At 35.7% G+C, this 15,430-nt stretch overlaps 1 protein-coding gene across 1 annotated transcript; it reads right to left on the reverse strand.

Annotated features, from left to right (window-relative positions):
• Positions 1-205: 205 nt before the first annotated feature.
• LOC114402116 lies at positions 206-15,166 on the reverse strand. The gene is made up of 15 exons (XM_028364640.1): positions 14,188-15,166; positions 13,183-13,320; positions 12,971-13,092; positions 12,691-12,901; positions 12,355-12,589; positions 12,116-12,269; positions 11,709-11,999; positions 8,845-9,742; positions 8,365-8,502; positions 8,117-8,238; positions 7,833-8,043; positions 7,426-7,663; positions 6,825-6,975; positions 6,419-6,680; positions 206-739 (listed from the first exon to the last, which is right to left on the reverse strand). Exons 1-15 carry the CDS (start codon positions 15,002-15,004, stop codon positions 534-536), a joined length of 4,194 nt encoding a protein of 1,397 aa, XP_028220441.1. The 5' UTR covers positions 15,005-15,166; the 3' UTR covers positions 206-533.
• Between the last annotated feature and the right edge of the window lie 264 nt (positions 15,167-15,430).

Raw genomic sequence — 15,430 nt, forward strand, 5'->3', positions numbered from 1 at the left:
AACAGTTGGCAGTGAAACCCCCAACGCCGTCAAGGGCCTCTTCCTCTGCCGCGGAGACACCCTCGCCGCCGTGTGCCACGATTGCGTCAACGCCGCAGCCAAAGACCTGACACGCCGGTGCCCAGTTGAGAAAGAGGCCATAATCTGGTACGACGTGTGCATGGTACGCTACTCCAACCAATACTACCTCAACAACATAGTACCCGCAGTGGACATGTCTGATTCCAAAAGCGTGGCTGGCGCTGACCTTGACCGGTTCAACGAGGTGCTGGCGGGATTGTTGAACGCTCTGGCAACGAAAGCTGCGAATTCCGAGGATGAGAAGTTCGAAACAGGGGAAGTGAATTTGACGAGTTCAGTAACCCTTTATGGGTTAGTGCAGTGCACACCAGAGTTGTCCTTGTTCGATTGCAACATGTGTTTCAGAAGCGCCATTGCGTCTGTTCCAAATTGCTGTGATGGGAAACAAGGGGCAAGGGTGTTGCTTCCCGGATGCAATATCAGATATCAAGTGTATCCATTTTACAATAGCACTAAAATATTGGCCACACCGGTTGTGAAGTCTCGCCCTTCAGGTACAGTTCTAGTAAGTAGTGAATTGTGCTTTGATTTTGAGTAGTGAGTGGTTGATCATTGAATTCTAATGATGTTTGCTCAGGACGGAATCGTGTTGAAGTGAATCTTACATTTGTTATCCCTATTGTTGCTGCCATGGTGCTTTTCACTTTTGGCATATGCTCTGTCATGAAAAAGCAAGCAAAGAGTGAGATAGAAATATGGAGGAAAACGGTAACAAGAATTGAATTATTTTATTCCATCTAAGTAATTACTAGTCAGTTACAAGCTTTATGTTGTGTTAGGTGCTGACTGCTTCGTTTTGGGGTGGAAAAACGGAATTATTCTGAAGTGTAGATGAGACCGATGCTGCCAACGTTTGTGATAAGAGATAATTATCAGTACTAGTGCTGTAAATGAAGAGAGTAAGACTTGTTATTTTTGGTATGCTTAAATTGGAAGGGCGTAATGCAAGACAAGGTTGAAAACGTTGGCTTGCTAAGCTGTGTAGTGTGATGAAGTCATTTGATGCATGCATCTATCTTTGATTTATGTTTGGGTTAGAAAGATACTGAAGTGATTAGGCCTTTATGTCTTTCGAACTTGTGGAAGACCACCCAATTGGCACCACTTTCGTGTGTAGATTACTGAACTATAATCTCAGCTCTATTTTGATTGTAGTAGTAATAGGCAATGCCTATGTTTGCTGTAATTACTTGGCAGGTTGACTCATGGTTATAATTGTTTAGACTTTAGTATCTTTAGATATCCACGGATGTGGATAGTTTTTCTTGTTTTCTTATTTTTGTTTTGTTTCATATTATTCTATTTTTATATCAGTGAGTATTTATAGATATCTTTAGATATTTGTAAAATTAAAAGTTATAGACAATTCACATCGTATTGTAATATATCTTTAGTATGATAATTCACTTATCATTTTGTGCAAATAATTTTATTCCCTTGTGATTTGTTTTTTCAGGGATGTTATTTATATATTTAGTGCCAATAAATTTTTATTTTTCCTCAAAAAATCTTTTTATTTAAAAATTGAACTAAATTGAATGGTGAACACTCCCTATTATGATAATTCCCTTATTATTTATCAATTGTTTCTATAGAAAATAGATTATGTATTGATATTGTAATTGGAAAGATAATTTTTTCTAGGTTGATGTTACAATAAATTTTATACAGATAATGCTTAATCATTATATAAACTCAACTTGTGTTTTTATTTTTTTTATATAATTATGATAAAATGTGTTTTTAGTTTCTATATCTTTGTTAAATCTTATTTTTGGGTCTAAAACTTTCATGTTGTGCAATTTAATTTCGAAACTTCATAAAAAAAAGTATTTTTAGCTCTTGGGCTTACTCTCCAATTTGTGCATGTTTTTGAACTTCCACGATGTGGGAGAGACTAAAATATATTTTTTTAATAAAATTCAAGGATTAAATTATGCATATATAGTTTGAAGACTAAAAACAACATTCATGAAAATATATCAATTAATCCCAACTGTAGATTTTAAAACGTGTCACGGCAGAAAAAAAATGATTTTAAAGGTTAGCCAAACAGGTAATAAGAATAGGAAAGTAATTTTATAATTAAAGGAATAAATGAGTAATTTCACCCCACTAGTCAACTATGCCAGAATTGAAAACAAGGCTATGTTATAGAATGAAATAAATTTCATTCCATTTGATCATATTTTAAACAAACAATTCCAACAATTTAGGTTCGTTAGCACGAGGCTCCTCCTACCTTGGGGTCAATTAAGTGCAACACAGATGTGTGAGTTTATCAACATGGTCACGTACTCTGCTAGCTACCTGTGGAATCTGTGGTTTTCACTTTTCAATGCTCTAAATTCTAATGGGTGAACTTTGTGGAATTCTCACAGCTTTTGGAGCTGACTTGGTCCAAGGCTATTCACACAAATGCTTACATAGATATATATACAAATGCTTACAGTGAGGCAAACATTGTTGTTGACTCACTAGCTTTTTGTTTGATTGGGCCTCAGGCCATCCCTTCAACAACAAAAATAAAATAAAATCAATTCAAACTATGATAATGTAGCTAATTATATTGTTCTATCTCTCTTTTTTTATCAATTCAAAATGAAAAATAGTCTTCCTTTATTACTTGCATTAATCATAGGTGTTATATCTTTTAACTAACTTCTTTTCAAGCCATAATTTTGAGATTTCAGTTAGAAATTTATAGAAGTTATAGTACTCTGTTGCGTTCACTTCTTCAAAAGCAGCCCATTTATGTCACCCATAATTCTTTAACGTAATATTTAACGATACTCGTGGATCCTTTTTCACTTTATTCTTTCTTGCACTTTCCTTTCAAATAATAAAAAATACATATCCTAATATATTATATTTTTATTTTCTTTTTTAAACTAAAAATGAATAAAAAAAGGTTTATATATTATTATGTGCGACAGTGCAAGAACAGTAATTAATTTTTAGCATATATTGATCTGAGCCATAAAGTAGTTCTCCTTGATAAAAAAATAAAATAAAAATTAAGTCCCACATATTGAGAAAACATGAATAATTTTTTTTATAAATGAGTTAATTCACTCAACTCACATTAATTAAAGGATAAACAATTTTCAAATATTAGGATTGTAAAAGCAAGCAAGGGTTCGAGTACGGCTCGAGTACAGTGTCAAAAGAGCAAGAGCCACTGCATCGCCGCCCGGATGTAGTGAAAAGTAAGCAAGGGTTCCCACATTTTCGTGAACGGGTGTGGGTAAAGAAGCTAGTTCATGACAGGAGGATTCGCTTTGGTACATGAAATATAGGCACACTTACTGGAAAATCTATGGAAATAGTGGATGTTATGGTGAGGAGGAAGATCAATTTTATGTGCCTACAAGAAACTAAGTGGACAGGTGAAAAAGCGAAAGAATTAGACAACTCGGGATTTAAGCTGTGGTATACGGGAAAAATCAGATCAAGAAATGGGGTAGGGATTATTGTGGACAAGGAGTGGAAGAAGGATGTCGTGGATGTAAGAAGAGTAGGAGATCGTATCATAGTCTTAAAATTGGTAGTGGGACAGGACACCTTTAATGTTATTAGTGGGTACGCACCTCAGGTTGGGTTAGCAGAACACTTTAAGGTAAAATTTTGGGAGGATCTAGAAGGGGTACTTCAGGATATACCCCAAGGAGAGAAAGTTTTCCTAGGAGGGGATCTCAATGGACATGTAGGTAGCGTGGCTAAAGGTTTTGAGGGGGTGCATGGGGGTTTTGGCCTAGGGGAGATGAATGGGGAGGGTAAATCCATCTTGGAGTTTTCGGAGGCTTTGGATCTCTCTATAGCCAATACATGGTTTAAGAAAAGAGAGGAACATCTTATCACTTACAAAAGTGGAGGGACATGTTCTCAGATAGATTTCTTCCTTATCAGGAAGTCTGATAGGAAGTATTGCTTGAACTGTAAAGTTATCCCGGGAGAGAGCTTGACTACCCAACATAGAGTTTTGGTTATGGATGTAAGAATTAGAGATAGGGCAAATAGAAGAAGTCCTCTGGTAACACCAAGGATCAAATGGTGGCACTTGAAGGGTGAGAAACAAGGAATCTTCCAACAAAAGATATGGGAGGGTTGGTGTGGACAATCACAAGGAAGTGCAAATGATATGTGGAACAAGATGTCCCAAGAGATTATTAAAGTGGCTAAAGAGACGTTGGGTGAATCTAGAGGTTTTGGACCTAGGGGTAAAGAATCGTGGTGGTGGAATGAAAATGTTCAGAGCAAAGTTAGAGTAAAAAAGGAGTGTTTCAAGGAGTGGTCTAGGTGTAGAAATTCTGAAACTTGGGATAAGTATAAGATAGCTAGAAATGAAACCAAGAAGGCGGTGAGTGAGGCAAGAGCCCAAGCTTTTGACGGACTATACCAAGCTCTAGGAACCAGGGACGGAGAAAGATCTATATATAGGCTTGCTAAGGGTAGAGAGAGGAAGACTAGAGATTTGGATCAAGTAAAGTGTGTTAAGGATGAAGAAGGCAAAGTCTTAGTGCATGAAAAAGATATCAAGGAAAGGTGGAAGGCGTATTTCCACAACTTATTTAATGATGGATATGGATATGACTCTAGCAGTCTAGACACAAGAGAAGAGGACCGGAACTATAAGTACTATCGTCGGATTCAGAAACAGGAAGTAAAGGAAGCGTTGAAAAGAATGAGTAATGGTAAGGCGGTGGGGCCAGACAACATACCTATTGAAGTGTGGAAAACTCTTGGAGATAGAGGTCTTGAGTGGCTCACCGAACTCTTTAACGAAATTATGAGGTCAAAACGCATGCCGGAGGAATGGAGGAGAAGCACGTTAGTGCCAATCTATAAGAACAAGGGGGATATACAAAATTGTGCAAATTATAGGGGAATCAAGCTCATGAGTCATACCATGAAATTATGGGAAAGAGTGATCGAACGGAGATTAAGAAAGGAGACTCAAGTTACTGAGAATCAATTTGGTTTCATGCCGGGAAGGTCAACCATGGAAGCGATTTATTTATTACGGCGGGTGATGGAGCAATATCGCATGGCCCAACAAGACTTGCACTTGATTTTTATTGACTTGGAGAAAGCGTATGATAGAGTGCCTAGAGAGATTTTGTGGAAAGCTCTAGAGAAGAAAGGGGTTAGGGTTGCATATATTCGAGCTATCCAAGATATGTATGATAGGGTATCGACTAGTGTTAGGACACAGGGTGGAGAGTCAGACGATTTTCCCATCACAATTGGTTTACATCAAGGGTCAACCCTTAGCCCCTACCTTTTTACCTTAATTCTGGATGTCCTCACGGAACAAATCCAAGAGATAGCGCCGAGATGCATGCTTTTTGCAGATGACATAGTCCTCCTTGGAGAGTCGAGGGAGGAATTGAATGAGAGGTTGGAAACTTGGAGACGAGCTCTAGAAACACATGGCTTTCGCCTAAGCAGAAGCAAATCGGAGTATATGGAATGTAAGTTCAACAAAAGAAGGAGGGTTCCTAACTCAGAGGTGAAAATAGGAGACCATATTATCCCTCAAGTCACACGGTTTAAATATCTTGGGTCTGTAATACAGGATGATGGGGAAATTGAAGGGGATGTGAATCATCGCATTCAAGCAGGATGGATGAAATGGAGAAAAGCATCGGGGGTGTTATGTGATGCAAAGGTACCGATCAAGCTAAAGGGAAAGTTTTATCGGACTGCGGTAAGACCGGCGATTTTGTACGGAACAGAATGTTGGGCGGTCAAGAGCCAACATGAGAATAAAGTCGGTGTAGCGGAGATGAGGATGTTGCGGTGGATGTGTGGTAAGACTCGACAGGATAAAATTAGAAACGAAGCTATTAGAGAGAGGGTTGGAGTAGCGCCTATTGTAGAGAAGATGGTGGAAAATAGACTTAGGTGGTTTGGGCATGTAGAGAGAAGACCGGTAGACTCTGTAGTGAGGAGAGTAGACCAGATGGAGAGAAGACAAACAATTCGAGGCAGAGGAAGACCCAAAAAGACTATAAGAGAGGTTATAAAAAAGGATCTCGAAATTAATGGTTTGGATAGAAGTATGGTACTTGATAGAACATTATGGCGGAAGTTGATCCATGTAGCCGACCCCACCTAGTGGGATAAGGCGTTGTTGTTGTTGTTGTAGGATTGTAAAGTTATATCTGTGTTTCTTTTTTATAAAAAAATTACTATTAAACACTATGAAATCTATTAAATTATGTAATAAGTACCACTAATTAATATGTACATGTAGTAACAATCTATCGAGGCTAGAAAGCAGTCGTAGACATCTTATTCACAGAGGACGAGGAAGGATGATTGGTGTAGTAACCTGAAGATGATTCATGTTCAGCTGAATGTCTTCTCATTCTGCCATGCATAAAAAATGCTGGTTCTAGAGGGAATGGCATTTCAAATGAAGGATTGCTAAGATATGAAACAATTGTTCCCATTGTTGGCCTGTCATCTGGATTTTCTTGCACACACAATAAACCAATCTGCATACACTTTTCCACTTCGTTTGGAACATAAGATTCTAGCAGAGTTGAATCCAGCAATTGATATGGTGATTCATCCCTCCAGTTATTCCATGCCTGAAAACATAAATTAAATAGATTTCCTTCCCTGCTATTGCCTTCTTAATTTGTATTTATGACTCTTTTGAACTATGGCCCACTAGAGATCATGACAAGAAAAAATACAAAGAATAAGGAAACAAACAAGAATTTGATACTCACATAACTCAATAGGTCATCAACACGACATGATTCAAAAGAACAAGAGTTCTTCTTGCCACTAATAATCTCAAGAACCATAACTCCAAAACTGAATACATCAGACTTCTCAGAAAATTGTCCATGCATTGCATATTCAGGAGACATATAACCACTGAAAAGGGAGAATAAAAAAAAAAAAATCAGCATCGAGATCATATATAACTAGACTAGCCATGCAATGGGAGAATGAGTTGTCAGGTTAACAAAGTATAGTAAAGTAATAGAGCCATAGAAACAGTATTGTATTGCATTGTAATCACAAATATTAATGAAGTGTCCCAAGAAAAAGGAACAGTACGTATTTGAAACTCAGAGTAGTTCCTGACAATATTAACCAAGCCTCTTTATAGGCAGCATGGTTTCCATACCAAAGTCATGGTAATATATTAATTTGAAGCCCATAAAAGCGACACATTTTCAATATTAACTTAACCTGAGCCAAAGTGATGGGCGATAGAGTATGCAGAACGTATCACATTTTTTTATGATGATAAATAAATGAAGCACATGAATAAAAATTTATTTTTGAAAGAGATAAGTAAGGATAAGGTTTTGAACTCACTATGTGCCCACAACTCTATTCGTGCATCCTTGAATTTGGTCTGTAGCTACCATCCTTGCCATTCCAAAATCAGAGATTTTTGGATTGATGCCATTGTCCAATAGAACATTGCTTGGTTTGATATCACGGTGTATAATCTTAAGACGAGAATCTTCATGTAGATAAAGAATACCTCTTGCAATTCCTTTTACGATTTTAAACCGCTCCGGCCAAGTTAATTGTCTGTGCTTTTGGGAATCTATAAAATACCATCAGACAACTACGTGAGGAAAAGTATAAGTGGGCACCTATATATTTATGATCAGCTACATAATTCAAAGATAATCGCCACAATTTTTTTTTTCAAATCATGATGAAAAAATAGCAATGTAAAACTTAAAGTAGAAATAAATATTGAAGTGTCATACCAAATAAGAAGTGGTCAAGACTCTTGTTAGGCACATACTCATAGATAAGTATTTTCTCTCTGTCTTCTTGGCAAAATCCTATTAATCTCACCAAATTTTTGTGTTGAAGTTTGGCTATTAACAACACTTCATTTTTGAATTCCTCCCCTCCTTGCTTAGAATTTGTTGATAATCTCTTTACAGCTACTTCTTCTCCGTTAGGAAGGATTCCCTAAAATTACATGCCATCAGAAAAATACAAGAAAACCATATAGATGATACATTAGTCATCACATTTATGTTACCTTGTAGACTTCTCCATAACCCCCTTTGCCTATCCTGCGGTCTTCAGAAAACTTGTTTGTGGCTGCTTCAATTGTAGCCAAATCAAATTCCAAAGACTCCAAGACAGTGAGTTCTGGCCCAACTACATAACAATTCACAGCGCAGTTATTTGAAATACTCACAGCAAGCACAAGTTTTTTTTTAAAAAAAACAAGGCTTTTCAATTAAGCTCAAATATTGAAGATTATAATAGTTTCATTGACATTACAGTTTTCTCTGTCACTGGCCTTGCGTTTCTTTCTCGCTTTTATCCGGATGAAACAATAGCTAAAGCCAAAAAGCATCGCCAAAACCACAAGCAAGACAACAACGATCACAAGCACTTCAGTTCCAATATTTCTTCCACCTGTCAAAACGTGTCATATATTGACAAACCACACGCCATCAACACATTTTAACGTTTTTTTAAGTGGTAAATTAATGAACAAAGATCACATTGGACAATAATGCTGATTATTTCAAGTCACTTTTTAATATTCATGCTTTAATGTCATCAAACGAGATTTTATCTCTTTTGTATTACACTATTACGCAATCTATACATAGTGTTTAATTGGGGAAAAGGGGAGAGAAAAAAGATTCTTTTTTGCATGATGGACCACATCTATGTCCTATAAGCAGCAATTCACTATGGATAAAGGATTTGGCGCTTTGCTGTGGATATTTAACATAAAGAAAATAAACTTACGCTGAATCATTGTTGGCGCAGAGGTTCCCGAATGCTGATAAAACGGATACGTCTCATACCTTACAATGCAACTGGGAAACAGAACACTCGCCCCTATGCTCCCTCCGCAACAAGACTTGACAAACTCGGCCACCGCATCGGCAACACACAGTTTGCAGTCTCCGGCAGCCAAGTCCGGCGTGCACTGCGCGAGACCATACAGTGTTACACTGCCAGAAGCATTTTCTTGCTTAACGGCATATCCATTAGACTCACTAAGATCCAGTGCTGCTTTATTTGGTAATTCATCGAAAATGGATCCTAACGCAGTGTAGAATCCATTACTATGCAAAACCACAGGATCCCCCAATGGAATATTGATCTTGTGCCTTGGCCACTCTTCCATTTTAGAGAAGATGAACCTGTAAGAGTAGCGCAACAAACACTCGTTGTACCAAATCACAGCTTCTTTTGATGTGGGACATGACGAAGGTATTGTTTGTGTTGCAAAACCCACACACTCTCTGCATAGAGCAAACGGCACGTCTCCACGGCACATGTAGAGGCCATAGACGGTGTTCGAATCTTTCCCTACGGTTGCGTTGAAGAATCTAACGTTGTTGGTTACGTTTGAGGAAAGGTAGGAGAGAAGGGTGTTGAGGTTGGTGTTGAAGGTGCTGTTTGGAGTGAAAGTCTTGTTGCTCGTGCAGCTAACGTTGTTGAACACTGATGCCGAGGTTTCTGCTATGGTGAGTAAAAGGGTGCAAAGTTGGAACAGAGTTAGATTCTGTTTGGACTTGGTAATCATGATTCTGTTATGCCGAGAAATTTTCTTCACTGAGTCGAAGAAATAAGTGAAGGGCATGCAAATGCGCGTAAACGGGCAGTAATCAGAGAAGGCGCAGTGTATGAACGGGATTCAGGTTTGTGAGTATTAGTCTGACTTTTCTATAAAAAATGTGAGAAAATTGAAAAATCTAATTGCCATAATACGACTAGATTAATAACGTAGCGGATGGATTTTCCTTCATGCTATGGGTTATTTATGGAATTTGGCATTTAAGAGGGTGGTGTCCAATCGCATTGTCAATTCTTGTTGCTGGTGGAGTCGGCATTAGCATGTGATTGTAGAAGCCAACTTGGCTATGTGCCATTTTGCCTGTACTCATTGATATGGACCCAAGCATTATTATTTTGTTTGTCATCTAATCAAAATTATTGAATCACAGGCCAGGTCAATAATGAATAAAAAATTTAAAAGATCATTCAATCCATTTCACGTGCTAACCACGTTATGGTTTATCTCATCATTCACAGTATAAAGTTACTGTAAAGTGGGTGAGGCATTGCCCCGTCTATATGGGTATGTATGTCAGGTGAATAATATGATCTAATGCTCTTATGTAGATTTTTTGGTTGGGCTCAAATAGCCCAGCCCATGTGTTTGCATGAAGTGCTGTACGGTTTGTGAACCTGGCGAATAGAGTAGTATCCCTTTTCCATCCCGTTTTATCAGTGTCCCATTAGCCTGGTTTGTATTATGTAGTATATATGTACCTTTTCATATATTTCATTTGGGATCCAAATCACACTTGTTCTGTAGCTGTCTTAATTTTTGTTTCTCTAATATAAAAAAGTAACATGCTATTTAAAAACTAGCAGTGGAACTAGGGGTGAGCATCAACCCAAGGCCGGAACTGAAACCGGCAAGCCCCAAAAAAATGTTGTTATTTCGGTGGAGTCGAACCCCTGTGCATGCATTGGGGGGTAAGTCGTGAATTTGTGAAGATCTGTGTTAGGAAGAAGCCATTGCAACCAATAAAGCATAGTAGATAGTTACTTAAATTTGTTGGGTTAGTTACCAACAAGTTGTTAATACCATTAGTTTGTTGAGTTAGTTATGCATGTAAATAATTGTAGTATATATAAGAGTTGCAGTAATGAATAAAAGGCATGCAGAAAAGCTTAGAATCAGTTTCAGACTTTCTTAGGAGGAGCCTTGCCTCGAACAAAGGCACTATCCCACCTCTGTCCATAACAATCTGCAAGTGATCTATGAATGACTGATGTGTGAGGGTGTGAAAGGTTGTTGGCCAATGACATGCAACCTTTGAATGTGGGTGGATTTTTTAATGAAATGTGACGAAAGGTGGATGCCCAATGAAGTGACAGTTTACTTTGTTGCACCTCGACATTTATTGATGGATGGGTGGGCAAAATTATGGCACCATAGATGCAGAACACTAGGTGGATGATGCTAAAATTTCAAAAGCATTTATTAAAGTTAAGTTGTGTATTCGTTGGTGATTGGAAGTTTCCTATTAATGTTAAAATATGGTTACTTAATATTTGCATCGTTATGTTAAATATGATGTAACCGTCTAAATAGAAAATGTAGCGTATCAGGAACTACACTTCTGTAATTTTTCATTGGATACGATCTCGTATACCCCTTTTGACAATATATTTTACATTTGTTGACAAAAAAAATTATACTTAAATAAAATTTACGCACTATGAATTTAGACATTATCTATATTTAATTAAATCAATTATTAAAACTATAAATAAAAAATAATGATGCTATTTCATATACATTTTAAAATAAATTATATTAAGATAAAATATTATTATGTTATATAAAAGATATCGATTTAATTAGATATAAATTTTGTTATTTTTTTAATCATATTACAGAAAAAAAAAAATCTTAAAAAACTACACGACATCGGAACAAATAAGGAAACTAAAATATGATCCATAATGAATGTTAAAATTGACCATGTATATTTTTATAATGGGCGAGGACTAGGTTTGGACCAACACAGTCTCAACAAGGACATTTTTAGAAAAGTAAAAAACAAACAAGGAATTAACTTTTATTATCTAGCACAATATGTACTTATAGACATCTCATTCACAGAAATATGTTGTGTAGCTATATTTTGATGGATCTTGTCCAGCAAGAAAAATGCTGGTTTCAGTGGAGATGGCAAGAGTGTGTGGCCATCAAGATATGAAACAACTTTTGTCATAGTAGGTCTATTGTTTTTATTTTCTTGAACACATAGTAAACCAATTTGAATACATTTAGTGACTTCAATTTGGGAATAACTTTCTTTCAATATTGGATCCAATATGCTCAATGGTGTGTGGTCCTTCCACTGTCTCCAAACCTGCAATGGTTTATGAAATTTAATATTCATTTTTTATATCTTAGCATTTAAATCAATAGAATTTGACCTAAATTATAAGTATGGCAATTGATTAAATAGTTAATTATTATACTCACATAGCTCAAGAGACCATTTGACATATAGGGTGATGCATGTGAATTTATATTCCTTTTTCCTGTAATAATCTCTAAAACCATGACTCCAAAACTAAAAACATCTGACTTTTCAGAAAATTGTCCAAACATTATATATTCTGGAGACATATAACCCCTGTAAAAGATATATTATAAATTAGCTAAACTATATTGTGTAAAGAAGTGACAAGAAATGATATATAAGAAAATTAAAAACTTACCATGTTCCAACTATTCTTTTGGTTTTTCCACGATCTTGATCTATTTCAACAATTCTAGCCATACCAAAATCTGATATCTTAGGATTCATATGTTCGTCTAATAAAATATTACTAGGTTTGAGATCACGATGTATAATTTTAAGTCGAGAATATTCATGTAAATAAAGAACTCCTCGAGCAATCATTTCTATAATTTTATAGCGCTTAGACCAACTTATACTGTTTTGTTGAGTACCTGTAATATTTATTAAGAAAGTGAAACATGTTTGTAAAGTTAAGATATAATTTTTTTTAAAAACATGCAAAATTTTAAGAGTTAAAGGTCAAGCAACAAACCAAATAAAAACTTATCAAGGCTCCCGTTCGGCATGAATTCATATATAAGAATCTTCTCTTGCATATCTAGGCAAAAACCTATTAACTCCACAAGGTTTTTATGTTGTAATTTTGCTATCAATAAAATCTCATTTTTGAATTCAACCGAACCTTGTTGAGAACTTGTTGATAGTCTTTTAACAGCAATGTGTCGTCCACAAGGAAGAATACCCTAAGAATATATATAAATCATTATTGAAGTGAACAACATAATCATAAATTAAATAAATCATTGACTCACCTTGTAAACTTCGCCAAATCCACCTTTTCCAATCTTGTTTTCGAGTGAAAAGTTATTTGTTGCTGTTTTAATTATAGCCAACTCAAATTGCAATCCCTCTAGAGTGACACTTTCACGACCAACTAGACAAACATATTAAAATTGTTAAATTAAGTTTGCAAAATGCATAACTATACATTAAAGTTCCTTTTTGTTATAATCACAATACTTACAGTTTTCTCTTAGAAGAATATTATAATGACGCTTTCTTGCTCTTCTTCGTAAGAAATAACATTGCAAAAAGCTTAGCGTTGCCAAAATGAGAAGGATGACAACTATAACAATTGGTCGTGATGAACTGTTTTTGTTTCCTACATAAGAAATCAACGCTATTATTCATGTGCAAAATAACAATTGCATGTTAGAGAGTCATGATATTGATATGAACTGTAAACTTATAGTAATAATGCAGGTCATGAAATAAACATATTCAAGATTAGGGTTTACCTTTCTCGTCAACGTATAGAAGTTAATTTCTTTGCAAGCACATGTTTACAAATAAAAAATTATTAAGGGTTGGAATTATCTTAGGTCTCGTTCGGTGCGATTATGAGTTTTTAATTTTTAAATGTAATTTTTAAAATAAGTTTATTAGACCGAAACGATCCTTTTATCAGTTTTTTACATTAACAGTAATAATTTTAACCAACATTGCAAACGCCCATTTGAGTAACATCTTCTATAGTTTGTCTCATGCCATTAACTAAATTAATACGATAAAGTGACAAACAGACTAATTAACTTAATTTTTCATTTACTCTTATCATAAATTATCTTATTATCCACAATAACAAATACATTTTATTATTCACAAACTTAATTATTTTTTTTAGTTAATGGATTTCTTTAATGTAAATATCAATTTATCTTCTTAATTATATTTAAGTATATTGTTGATAGAATAATTTAAAAGTTAAAAGATTATTATTTTAGAATAAAAACAAAAGATTAAAAAAAATGTTATTTTAGAATTAATGGATGGAGCATATACATAACTAATTTAAGAATGAAATGATTAAAGGACTCAGCTGGCAAGCACGTAAATTGAATGGACGAACATGATTGTTATGATTATGCTTATTGCTGACTGAGACCACCAAAGCATGATAATAAAGAATAGTACTATTAATAATAATTAAGTAGAAACCTAGCTTGACCATAGAAGTGAAGAACCTTACCTGAAGGTTCTGGTTCTTGTGTACCAATATTAGAACCAACAACTCCAAGAGCAACGACGTCTCTGTAGAAACGACTTAACCCAAACATCAAAGTGCAGCTTGGATATAGAACCATCGCACACTTTCCAAGACAACATAAAGGAATATCTCTCATAATATCACCCAAACACTTACTGCAATCTTTGCTTGATAGATCCGGCGTGCACTGAACTAGAGTATACAAACTCTGAGATCCAGACAAGGTCGCGTTTTTTGTTGCAAATTTCATGGTACCCTCAGGGCCAGCGTTCGCAGCCTCACCCACTGCATCACTCAACGTTTTAGCTAACAACCACCCGTAACTTCCTTCCTTTGTTGAATTCTTAGTTACGTTATAATAATCCAAGAGGTCGAACCTAGGCCATTCCTCCATGGTGGAGAAAAAACAACTGTTGGAGTAACGGACCAAACATTCGTGGTACCAAATTAAAGCATCTTTGGAGTTGGGACACCGTAGAGTTATTTGTTGGGTTGCAGTTTTAACGCATTCTTGGCACGTGTGGTTGGTGACATCACCACGGCACATGAAGGAGCCATAAATGGTTTCGCCGGTGTCTCCACCACCCGTTGTGCTGTTGAAGAATTGTGCAGTGGTGGCATGGGAAGATAGGGATGTGAGAAGGGTTTGGAGGTTGGAATTGTAGAAGCTGATTGGGGTGAAGGTTTTGTTACTTGAACAACTGTGATTTAGGTAGTGAAGGTCAATGGCCTCGATTATGGCAAAACTGAAGAAGCTGAAAAAGAAATGGATGAATATGATGAGTACGAGCAACGACATGACTGAGAGATCAGCCACTCATTTTGTGTTTGTGGAGGAAGATGAACGCTTGAATATGTACACATTTAAGAACTTAGGCGTTTACCGAGGACGAATGAAGAGATCTTGCTTATAATAGCTGTCCTATATATTATTTAATCCTTAAAGAGGGAAAGGAAAAAAATATATATGTATGATAGAATTTTTTTATGCCAAAAGAAAAGAAATAAAATGAAATGAGAAATATTAATAAAATATTTAATATAAGTAAAATATTCATTGGTACAAAATTAATTTCCTACTAATCACACGAACAGCTATTTTTCAATTAAAAATCATTTTATCTTTTTTAATTTATAATATTTTTGTTAAAAAAATAACAACAGCTACTTGATGATCAGTGTCTTTTATGCATTTGTGTTTTCGTACCGAATAACAGTATTCTTA

The sequence above is a fragment of the Glycine soja genome, chromosome 20 (genome assembly GCF_004193775.1).
Source record: "Glycine soja cultivar W05 chromosome 20, ASM419377v2, whole genome shotgun sequence".
NCBI lineage: Eukaryota > Viridiplantae > Streptophyta > Magnoliopsida > Fabales > Fabaceae > Glycine > Glycine soja.

Excerpts from the sequence above, each read along its gene's own strand:
- LOC114402116 (XM_028364640.1), bottom strand. The coding sequence starts at position 15,004 with ATGTCGTTGCTCGTACTCATCATATTCATCCATTTCTTTTTCAGCTTC. Across the intron at positions 13,321-14,187 it reads ACAAGAACCAGAACCTTCAG|GAAACAAAAACAGTTCATCA; the intron begins GTAAGGTTCTTC and ends TTTCTTATGTAG. Across the intron at positions 12,000-12,115 it reads CAAATGGTCTCTTGAGCTAT|GTTTGGAGACAGTGGAAGGA; the intron begins GTGAGTATAATA and ends AAACCATTGCAG.